At 38.8% G+C, this 12,500-nt stretch overlaps 1 protein-coding gene across 5 annotated transcripts in view; it reads right to left on the minus strand.

Moving 5' to 3' along the window:
- LOC125036847 (protein Gawky-like) overlaps positions 1–12,500 on the minus strand; it is a 98,743-nt gene that overhangs the window by 66,265 nt on the left and 19,978 nt on the right. For 3 of the 5 annotated variants that reach the window (XM_047629730.1, XM_047629727.1, XM_047629726.1), the window contains exons 2-7: positions 11,170–11,244; positions 9,005–9,120; positions 8,750–8,872; positions 6,298–8,615; positions 5,872–6,073; positions 3,291–3,365 (exon numbers count right to left, since the gene is read on the minus strand). In XM_047629730.1, the coding sequence (XP_047485686.1) occupies positions 3,291–3,365; positions 5,872–6,073; positions 6,298–8,615; positions 8,750–8,842 (2,688 nt within the window). In that variant the 5' untranslated portion in view covers positions 8,843–8,872; positions 9,005–9,120; positions 11,170–11,244. The remainder of the gene's footprint in view (positions 1–3,290; positions 3,366–5,871; positions 6,074–6,297; positions 8,616–8,749; positions 8,873–9,004; positions 9,121–11,169; positions 11,245–12,500) is intronic. The other 2 variants (XM_047629728.1, XM_047629729.1) reach the window with 1 other exon arrangement.

Genomic DNA, 12,500 nt, shown 5'->3' on the forward strand with positions numbered 1-12,500 from the left:
TGAGCATGTGTACATGTGTGCATGAGTGAGCATGTGTACATGTGTACATGAGTGAGCACCTGTGCATGTGTGAGTATATGTGTGCTTGTGCATGTGAGTACATGAGTACCTGTGTATGTGTATCTATGTATGTGTGCCTGTGTATGTGTGCCTGTGTACGTGTGCCTGTGTACGTGTGCCTGTGTACGTGTGCCTGTGTACGTGTGGCTGTGTACGTGTGCCTGTGTATGTGTGCCTGTGTACGTGTGCCTGTGTACGTGTGCCTGTGTATGTGTGCCTGTGTACGTGTGGCTGTGTACGTGTGGCTGTGTACGTGTGGCTGTGTACGTGTGGCTGTGTACGTGTGGCTGTGTACGTGTGGCTGTGTACGTGTGGCTGTGTACGTGTGGCTGTGTACGTGTGCCTGTGTACGTGTGGCTGTGTACGTGTGGCTGTGTACGTGTGGCTGTGTACGTGTGGCTGTGTACGTGTGGCTGTGTACGTGTGCCTGTGTACGTGTGGCTGTGTACGTGTGGCTGTGTACGTGTGGCTGTGTACGTGTGGCTGTGTACGTGTGGCTGTGTACGTGTGGCTGTGTACGTGTGCCTGTGTATGTGTGCCTGTGTACGTGTGCCTGTGTACGTGTGCCTGTGTATGTGTGCCTGTGTATATGCATGTGTATGTGTATGTGTATGTGTATGTGCATGTATGTGTGCATGTGTACCTGTGTATGTGTACATGTGTACCTGTGTATATGTGCATATGTATGTGTATGTGTATGTGCATGTATGTGTGCATGTGTACCTGTGTATGTGTACATGTGTACCTGTGTATATGTGCATATGTATGTGTACCTGTGTATGTGTGCATACATATGTGTATCTGTGTATTTGTGCATATGTATGTGTACTGTGTATTTGTGCATATGTATGTGTACCTGTGTATTTGTGCATATGTATGTGTACCTGTGTATTTGTGCATATGTATGTGTACCTGTGTATTTGTGCATATGTATGTGTACCTGTGTATTTGTGCATATGTATGTGTACCTGTGTATTTGTGCATATGTATGTGTACCTGTGTATTTGTGCATATGTATGTGTACTGTGTATTTGTGCATATGTATGTGTACCTGTGTATTTGTGCATATGTATGTGTACCTGTGTATTTGTGCATATGTATGTGTACCTGTGTATTTGTGCATATGTATGTGTACCTGTGTATTTGTGCATATGTATGTGTACCTGTGTATTTGTGCATATGTATGTGTACCTGTGTATTTGTGCATATGTATGTGTACCTGTGTATTTGTGCATATGTATGTGTACTGTGTATTTGTGCATATGTATGTGTACCTGTGTATTTGTGCATATGTATGTGTACCTGTGTATTTGTGCATATGTATGTGTACCTGTGTATTTGTGCATATGTATGTGTACCTGTGTATTTGTGCATATGTATGTGTACCTGTGTATTTGTGCATATGTATGTGTACCTGTGTATTTGTGCATATGTATGTGTACCTGTGTATTTGTGCATATGTATGTGTACTGTGTATTTGTGCATATGTATGTGTACCTGTGTATTTGTGCATATGTATGTGTACCTGTGTATTTGTGCATATGTATGTGTACCTGTGTATTTGTGCATATGTATGTGTACCTGTGTATTTGTGCATATGTATGTGTACCTGTGTATTTGTGCATATGTATGTGTACCTGTGTATTTGTGCATATGTATGTGTACTGTGTATTTGTGCATATGTATGTGTACTGTGTATTTGTGCATATGTATGTGTACCTGTGTATTTGTGCATATGTATGTGTACCTGTGTATTTGTGCATATGTATGTGTACCTGTGTATTTGTGCATATGTATGTGTACCTGTGTATTTGTGCATATGTATGTGTACCTGTGTATTTGTGCATATGTATGTGTACCTGTGTATTTGTGCATATGTATGTGTACCTGTGTATTTGTGCATATGTATGTGTACCTGTGTATTTGTGCATATGTATGTGTACCTGTGTATTTGTGCATATGTATGTGTACCTGTGTATTTGTGCATATGTATGTGTACCTGTGTATTTGTGCATATGTATGTGTACCTGTGTATTTGTGCATATGTATGTGTACCTGTGTATTTGTGCATATGTATGTGTACCTGTGTATTTGTGCATATGTATGTGTACCTGTGTATTTGTGCATATGTATGTGTACCTGTGTATTTGTGCATATGTATGTGTACCTGTGTATTTGTGCATATGTATGTGTACCTGTGTATTTGTGCATATGTATGTGTACCTGTGTATTTGTGCATATGTATGTGTACCTGTGTATTTGTGCATATGTATGTGTACCTGTGTATTTGTGCATATGTATGTGTACTTAAAAAAAATAAGCCTCCACAGGTTCATCAACTCTAATATTTTAAGTGGTTTTCAATAGTTGTGGTTTAGAAAAAAAATGTATCTGTATATTCTGCTGATCAACCATATAAAAAGAATACTCTAACCACTAAGGTGTACTAGATTTTACTCCATTACTCCAGTAGGATCATTACCAAATATCACATATCAGTTATGTGAATGAACAACCTTGAACCTGTAGTGGACAATTCATTTGATGAAAAAAATTGTGATGATAAATCCACCTGTCCTATCTTATTCATGCTTCAAATTATTAAAAACTCCACTAATTACCATTCCTTCATATATCTTCTTGACCTATTATTTAGTACATCTTACTAACAAATCAAAGCTATAAATCATGAACAAGCATAACATTGTCATTGCATATGTGAGCCAAAATCATGAAATACCACTGTATTGTCCCAGAAGTTCAACGTCCTTCATCTTTTTACATTACATATACATTTCAGTCCTGTCTGAGAGACTTCTACAACACAAATACAAAATATTTATCTCCTTTAAATCTTACTTTTCAGATGTTTTCCTTTCTACCAAAGTAAATCATGTCATACAACTATTAAGTCTTGCTGGAGAGACTTTGATACAATAAAAGAATATCTGACTCATTTTGTAGCTCCTGAGAACATCTGGGAAGCATTGTCTCTACTTCGTGGGGCATTCTGATTGTTTCTTTAACATATGACATGAAAGCTTTTTAAACAGAACTGATTATAATTCAACAGATAATTTACCTGCCTAACCTATAAGAAAAGCATAGCTTTGTGGCCACCTCTAAAACACAACAAGCAGACAACAGCCACAAAATAGGGACAGATAAAGCTGGTAAGCAGGTAGGAGCCCCAAATATTGTAACAAGGGGAGACAGTACTGGCAACTTACAGCAAATGGGAAGTGGGACTCAGGAATGAGAGTTTTGGGAGATCTGAGATCAAGCAGAGGAGGGAAACCAGTCATCTGTAATATTAATCATCATCCTCTGTTATCCTTCCCATCTTTGGCCACACATAATATACATGTAATAATCTCGCCAAATTGCCTTTTCATTCGGTTACGTGGCCATGCCTAAGTAGTCAGTGAGATCTGTTTCAGCATGACTGTATGGAACTTCTGCTAATATTTCATCACATATCCTACATTTCATATGCTTGGACCATAAGACCTCTTTCTTTTGCTTCATAATGAAAAGACTCTGTACCTATCTCCTAAAATAAATTCTTGTGTTGTATAAGATATATTGAAGTCTCTGAAAAGGCCTACCTGTTCCAATAACCAAAATCTTTACAAATTCACTCAGTATGAAATGTCTTATACCACCAGTCTTTACCTCTAACAGATACATGAACTCCATATAATGCATTACAACCATACATTTTCCAATGACCATCCTAATAAAGCAACAATGCAAATATTACCATTCCAGTGCAACATATATGCAGTGGTTTCTGCATAAAAGCTTGAAATCCATCATAACCTATCTAACAGCTATATATTAAAACACAAATAGACATTTTTAAAAATTCTAACATCAACAGCAATGAGGGCAGTTCTAGAAAGATGTTGCTAGTATACAGAATAAAGGGATAAACTTGCATCATTCTAATGTTATTTAAGAAATTAACTAATAAAATGAATGAATTTGTTCACTGGGAAAATAAATTTATATACTTGGGTCTGAGAACTGAAGAAAAAAGCTAATTATCTACCATACAAATGCTATCTTCTTTTCAGTTATGCATGCAAGAATAAGCAAACTACTATGTAGTCTACATTTGCCAAAATACCTACATACTATGTGAAGCTGAAAAAATATTCTTAATTGCTGTCATACAATTTCTTATACCAGCAAATTCAACAATAAATCATTCATGCATGCATTAGGAAAAAAACTATATTTCTAAAAACTAATATTCTGAATTGAAGTAGGATTCAGACTTTACATCACTGCACTGTAACTATGCAACTATATCTGCCATAGTCATAAAAATCCCTTAATTATCAAATAATATTACTATTTAAGTCTCACTTGAATATACTATTATATCAACTTATCGAGACTACAATTTTGTAGATGATAATTTCACACAGCAAAAAGTTTAAAAACTTAAACTAATAAACTTATTTACATCAGATTGCAACTTTTCATTATCATACCAGACTACATGATAGGCATTAGACATTTTTACTTGTAACTCTAATCAGCAACTCTGCAAATTTCCTCTTTTGCAAGGTAGTGAAGGCATTATCATCAAAAAAAAATTACTGACATGAAACTTTGAATTTTATACTACCCGTTTTAAGCCCAACCCAGACGGGTCACATGTACACATGTCATAACAAACAGCTTGGTCTGTGGGTTATGGTTGTACATGTAGCGACGCGCCAAAGAACGACTAGCGGGAAGTTCCGTTACATGTAGCGGACTCCCACACCCAGCGTCTGGACAGTGACAGTAATCACCAGTTTATGATGCTGAGAGATTTCTGATACCTAGCCCCATTGGGTTAATCAAATATCCAATAGATTTTTTAAACAATTCAATGAATAATGATTGTGAATTGAGAAGTATCAAAAAGAAAAATGTATATCCTGACAAATATCATTACAAGAAATTTGTGGGTTGCTCACTGTATAGCCATCGTTTACTATAATATTCCTATGTAAAACTTCACAGAAACCTTCTAAGAAAATTAATGACTTTGGCAGACTTATACTTGCAAATAATGTCTCAAACTTTAGGGATTCATTAAAAGTAAACTTTTGTGTGTGCTGGATTATGGATAACACATATGAAGAGATTGGTACAGCATTATCTGAATCCTTCAAAAAAGAACAAATATTTGATGTTGGTAAAAGTAGAAACTATGAAATGATTTTCAACATTCAAAATCAAGATGGCCTGTACAAACTGCTTGAACAATAGAAAAAAATACAATAAGCAGAATTATAGTTATAGTAACTTCAAAGTCTCATCAGAAAAAATATCTTTGTATAAAATAAAATAAAAAAACTGTATACACAAACATCTTGCTGCCCTCTACAATACAGACTGTTATCCTAGCAATATCATGCAATAATCATCAACCTAGGGTTCTGAAACCTACTTGACACTAATTTCAGTAAATGAACACCGTAAAGGAGATGGACATTCTTCTATGACACATGCAGTAACTAACCTGCCTATTTATCCTTACATCAACAATATAGCCAACTCTTTCCTCTGTGAACTTATTAATTTTGCTATATTCACAGATTGCACCTTTATAACCTAAATGCATGTACTGTACAGTTAAACAATGAGTTAATAAGGCAAGCTTCCAAACAGGAATGCAAAGTGACAAACAAACACACCTACACACAACTCAACAGACCTGAACCTTTACAGTGGAGCTGAGAGTGCGGGAGCCTCAGCCTTAACTTGCTGAAGTGCTAACTCTATCCTGCACATATTTGCATGTCTTACCTTATTTTGGTGTCCCCAGCCTTGCAGCTCCATATCTGTTTCTCCCCAACCAGGCCCAACCGGACCACCAGTTGGAGTCTTCGGTTTTGTTCCCCAAGATGGGGATGTGATTGGTGGTTCTCCCCAACCACCTGACTTCGGCTCCTCCCCCCACATGCCACTACCCGTATCGTGAGGGGGGTCACTCCAGCTGCCATTTCTCCTGTAGTTATTGAAGAAAATTCAAAGTCATTATGTGCATGCTGCAGCAGCAACACTCTCAGGATTTTAAAGTATCAAAATATATACTACAATTCTAAGATATATCCGTGTACTACAGTGGATTCCAAATTTTTGTCATCTGTCATGGAGAAAAAATTTCTGTAATGATGGTTTTACAAGGAAATCTATCTAAAACAAACAAATAAATCTTTCAAAATTCCTTACCCATGTTGTCCCCACATGCGCTGATCTGGCTTTATTCCCGGTGGAACTGGTGGTCCTGGCATGCGGCCTTGTTGAGGCCCTGGCATGTTGGGTCTGCCCATCATGTTCGGGTTGGGCATTTCCTTCCACCGGGACACATTAGCCTGTTGCTGTGGGTTACCCCAAACGGCTGTTCCGTCATCACGCCGCTGTGTAGGTGGAGACGGCTCCTCCCATCCACTTGGTGCACCAACTGGCCCACTTGGCTTCATATCTTTTGGACCATTCCATTGTGTTGGTCCTCCAGGACCACCAGGTGGACCACTGTGAGTAAGGTTACCATGAGGGGCCCCATGTGGGACACCATGTGGTCCATTATGTGGGCCATGAGGTCCATGGGGTCCAGTGTGAGATCCACTATGAGGTCCATTATGAGGTGCACCATGAGGAGTGCTGTGAGGGCCACTATGAGGGACAACATGATGGCCACTATGTAGACCACCATGAGATCCACTGTGAGGACCACTGCTTGGACCACTATGTGGTCCACTGTGGCTGTGAGGTCCTGCATGTTGACCAACATGTGGGCCAGGTTTGTGAGGGCCTCCTGGTCCCCATTCGCTTGGTGGATTTTCCACACCTGACCTTTGAGGGCCATGGTCTCCCCAGCCACTTTGTGTATTTCCTCCTCCGGTACCGCTGCCTCCTGCAGCCCATTCACTATTTTTCTTTGGTGGTGCCCCTCCCCCCCACATGTTGGGTGGGTTTGGAGTATTAGCACCCCACTGTGGATTATTGGAGGGAACACCTGTCCACACATTGGATGAATCTGTGGCATCATCATCCTCACCCCAGGTTCCACCATAGTTTGTGGCTGGAGTATGGCCCCATGGAGCTTGCTGAGTCTTTGGAGGGGCTGCACCTCCATTTCTCAAGTTGTTTTCCCATAAGTCACATCCATTATTGACATTAAGTTTCAGATGAGGAGCATTAGCATCTTTGCAAGGTTCGGGCGATCCTGGAAGGTCCCACGTTGTCTCCTGGTTGACATTTTCCCCACCCCAGCCTTCACTGCTGAGCAAAGCTTCCCTGATACTCTGCAGTTGCTGCTCCATGTGACGTTTTTGAGCATCCCCCGACCCACTACCAGCTGGAAGACCTTTCCCTGCAGCTTGTGCCCAAGTATTATTACTATTGCCTCCTTGTCCGCTGTTGCCCTGTTGAGTCTGTTGTTGATTGTTGACTCCTGCTGGTCCCTGCTGCCCTCCTGTTCCTCCTGTCTGTGTGTTCTGCTGACCTGCTGGAGAACTTGGTTGCTGAGAAGGACCACTATTTTGCTGTGCTGGCTTGAGACTCCCTCCTTGTCCAGGGGATGTGTTTGGTGCTCCTCCAGCACGATTGGGAGCTCCTCCCCATTGGCCTTGTGATCCGGCCTGGTTGGCACCAGAGCTACCCCACCCAGCCGTTTGAGGGGCCGATGTGCCCCACCCATTGGCTGCACTCTCTCCCCCGCCTACGAGACCCAAGCCACGTGGAATGCCCCACCTATTAACTTTAATAAAGCCATGGGGGAAGGAAGCAAAACCAAATTTTCCAGGCTTGCCTGCAGCCTGGAATTTTGATGAAGTAGGAAATGAAGCGTATTGGTTGCAGGTTGCACTTATTTGGAGTAAGCTGGCTATAGCCTGCTTTGTCTCCTGGTTAAAGCTAGGGTTGCTACCCTGGAGTTGGCTATTGGCATTATTGTTGGCCATTGAGCCAGGAATGTTGAGACTGGCCTGTGTGTGTGCCGCAGCTTGTGCCACAGCTGCCACTGGCTGCTGGGCAGGCTGAGAGGTGTTGTGCAGCACGTGTGTGGTACATGAAGCCTCAGCCTCACCCACACAACACTGGCTTGATGCTGCTACTGTTTTCACAACACCTTGTTGGCCAGAGGGGGTGATGGGCATCCCTCTAAGAGACCCCCCCAGCCCAGGGGACCCAGGGGCAGTGGTCGAGGACGGACGGCTGGGCCCCGAGGTGCCCTGGGGCTCCTCATCTCCACTGCTAATGTGAGGAGAAGCAGTGGAGAAGTGACCATGTAACGGCGTAGAGCTGAATATCACAGACAAAGATTTAACAGGTTGGGGAGGCAGGTATGGGTCAGCTCTGGCCCCATCCGCCCCACCATCTGTAACTGGGGACTCACGGCCAGCTGATGATACTGGCACGTTACTTGTTTCATTAGCTGCCACTTCGGCAGTGTCATCAACACTTAAAATGCTCTGGCTGCTGCTACTCTTGTGGTCCACATCCCTTTCACTTTGTGCTTCACACACCATGCCAAAGGTCTCCACATCCTGCAAAAGAAAAAAAAAAAAAAAAAAAAAAAAAAGTGTTAAGAAAATTACATTTATTTATTTTACCTTTTATTCTCAAAAACATTGAGATTTAAATATAAAACAATCTCAAACCCTAAAAGAGTAAAACTTACTGTAGAGGTATCAGGCACTTTGTTGGTAGGAAACTCAGGATTTGGCAAGTTTGTGACCGTGTTGGCCTGGTGTGCTTCACAGTGGCTGTCCATCCTGATGCACAACCCACCACCTACACAACACTAGAATATGGGCAAACTCTAATTAGTGTTGATCACTAGTTTACATCTAGAAGTGCAAAATAAATAATGACTGTAATACTGTTCATTATGTGGATGTTGACACTAAAAAAAAATATGTATATACAAAATTACCTTGACTATGAGAGAGAAGGCCTCTGTATCCGAGCTCCCTGAAGAAGAAACACTGAGTGGACTGACCAGGCAGTCGTCTACACACTCTTTGGCTGACAATGCATAGAACCCAAGATCTGCAACAAGAAAACAATAGCATCAAAATTGAATTAAGTCTACACTGTGGAAAACAAACTCAAAACTCAATATATATATAGAATATATATATATAAAGAATATGTATATATATAAAATATATAAATAGAATATATAAATAGAATATATATATATAAATAATATATATATAATATATATATAATATATATAGAATATATATATATAGAATATATATATGCATATATAAATATTTATACATAAATATATATACACAAATATATATACACAAATATATATACACATATATAATATATACATACATATAAACATATATACACATACATATATACACATACATATACATTTACATACATATATATACATATACACACACACACACACACACACACACACACACACACACACACACACACACACACACACACACATATATATATATATATATATATATATATATATATATATTTCATATAAACATATATACATACATATCATATAGATATGTACATGTATTTTTACATATATATATATGTATATATACACATATACATATATATACACACATACATATATATACACACTTACACATATATACACACATACACATATATACACACATACACATATGTACACACATACACATATATACACACATACACATATATACACACATACACATATATACACACATACACATATATATACATATATATACATATACATATACATATACATATACATATACATATACATATATACATATACATATATACATATACATATATACATATACATATATACATACATATAGACATATATACATATAGACATATATACATACATACAAACATGTACATATATATGTGCATAAATTTTTGTATATGCCAATTTTTGTTTGTCCTGATTCTGATCTTAGTTTTTTTTTTTTTTTTTTTTTTTTTTTTTGGGGGGGGGGGGACAAGCTTCTACTTTCTATGAGTTAACATCTACATTGAGTGTGGAAATAACTGAAAACAACAGATAGGTTTCATGAAGATGATGGCCTCCATTTTCTTCTTGGCTACATTCTTGCAAGAAACCATTGAAATGTGATGAATCTTCAGAATACTTGTGTTACGGGAACAGAAAACACCAGCTGGCAGCCTCAACTTTATGAACATTTGCAAATGGAGACACAGCGGTGCATCCTTTAAGCATCCGCTTAATTAATATTAACAGTTATTATTTGAAGTTATTATTTCCACTAATTGGTTGGAGCAAGGGTCAAGAATATATACTATACATTCTATAATAAACATTTAAACCCAGCTAAAGTAATGATTCTTAATATAAGCCAAAATATGTTCACAATTCAATAATGTAAACTCACATTCACAAACATTAAATATCAAGCATGATTTACTGGCAATTTACATCAAGAAGAAAATAAGATAGATAAATAAATGGAAAATATGAATAACTACTTTGTAAATTCTTCTAATTCCATGAACATGCCTTCCAACCTCCAGAGAAGGAAAAACTGGCAACTGACATGAGACTCTGAAGAACTCTGACTCCCAAAGTCTATTTGGAGTAGAATTAAGAGAGTTGTGTAAGAGGAAATAAAAATACTGCTTTCAAGCCTTTGAAAAAGTATATCCCAAACATAGGTCAAAAAAGGTATGAAGTGCCCGCTGAATAGATTTTAAAGACGGTGAACTAGAGTACTCCATACAAGTCCATGCCAGGTTGCCATTTATTTTCTTTCCTGAGATCGGATGCACTATGGCTATGCCTTTGCATTAGTAACAAGTGATTAAATGGCACTGATCTTTGCTGGGTATAACTTAAACATCAGGCACATTTCAAAGTTGAGATACTTCCTAGCAGGACCCTTTTCAAATAAAGTATATACTGAATGCCATGAGGACCCTTTTACAAATTGACCAGACTATAATTTTTGCTCCTAGTAGTAAACTAACTAGTAGTAAATATAATCTTGCATTCAACTTCATAACATTACCAATGTTTTACTTCAATCTTCATAAAGAATGATTTTTTAAGCTTACCTCCTGAACTTGGTACAGATAGGACATCTTGGCACGAAAGAAGAGGGTTTGGATCACATATGGGTTTGGAATTATCTGAAAAAGAAAAAAAGAAATAAATGATTTGCAAGTTCAGATATCATACAGGAATTATATGTTACCAGGGACATGCATATTACGAGGCTGGGGTTGACTGGCGCATCCGAACAGACCTACACTTTTTATCAGAAATGCTCATAATCCCGACCTTTCAGTCAATACACTTCACTGTATGTTACAAAAGTCTTTCACATTCTTATGAATTATATGGATGTATGCATACATCCCTTTTTTCAGGTTCTCACTCCTGTCAAACCCTCTCCCTATTTTCTTTTCTCCCTCCTGCTCTCTTGTTTATCTACAGTATTTCCTTATCAATTTGTCTATGGATACATGTGTGTATATATGTGAGAGAGAGAGAGAGAGAGAGAGAGAGAGAGAGAGAGAGAGAGAGAGAGAGAGAGAGAGAGAGAGAGAGAGAGAGAGAGAGAGAGACACACACACACACACACACACACACACACACACACACACACACACACACACACACACACACACACACACACACACACACAGAGACAGAGAACCATACACGTGTGACTGTGGATATGCATACATGTCAAACTACACGTGTGCTAGAATAGATGCCAAACTGTATCTCGCTCAGAGGCAACATCCCATGCCCAGATAGGAATACAGTTCCTCCCCCAGGTAGCTCTTCTTATCACTTTCAAACATTTATCATCAAGGGCATGTGATAAGGATGTCAAAACACCTACTAAACACCATAAGTAATAATATGAAGTGATTAGATATATCTAAGATAACTGTATTGATTCATCAATAATACAGGTAAAAAATTTAACATTTAACCAAATCATGACAAGAGCTCCTAGTGCCATACAAAACAACGTCTCAGGGTCCATGCAGAGTCAGCTGCTAGTGGAAAAAATCAGAAGCACAGGCAACATAAAATTTTCCTGCTCTCTATGCCCTTGGCTGCAGCATGAACAGTATTTTAGGCAATGATTCTATAAAGCACCATTAATGATGTAAAATTTCAGTTTATGTCTCTTATTAGTACATCTCTCCCTCTCTACTTCGGCATGATTCGGTTTCACGCTCCCTCCTGTTGTCATCCACTCTTTGCCACTCAGCCAGAAGAAACCTAGTAATCTTACTTGAAGCCCTTACAAGTACTGAGGCAGAGGTTTAACATGACCCAAAAAAGTCTTACATTAGTATTTTCACTTGTACAAGAGACCCCTCTCTCTTCACTACACAGGTCTCTCAAGTATACATCAAGTAAAACG

This window comes from Penaeus chinensis, chromosome 22 (genome assembly GCF_019202785.1).
Source record: "Penaeus chinensis breed Huanghai No. 1 chromosome 22, ASM1920278v2, whole genome shotgun sequence".
Taxonomy (NCBI): domain Eukaryota; kingdom Metazoa; phylum Arthropoda; class Malacostraca; order Decapoda; family Penaeidae; genus Penaeus; species Penaeus chinensis.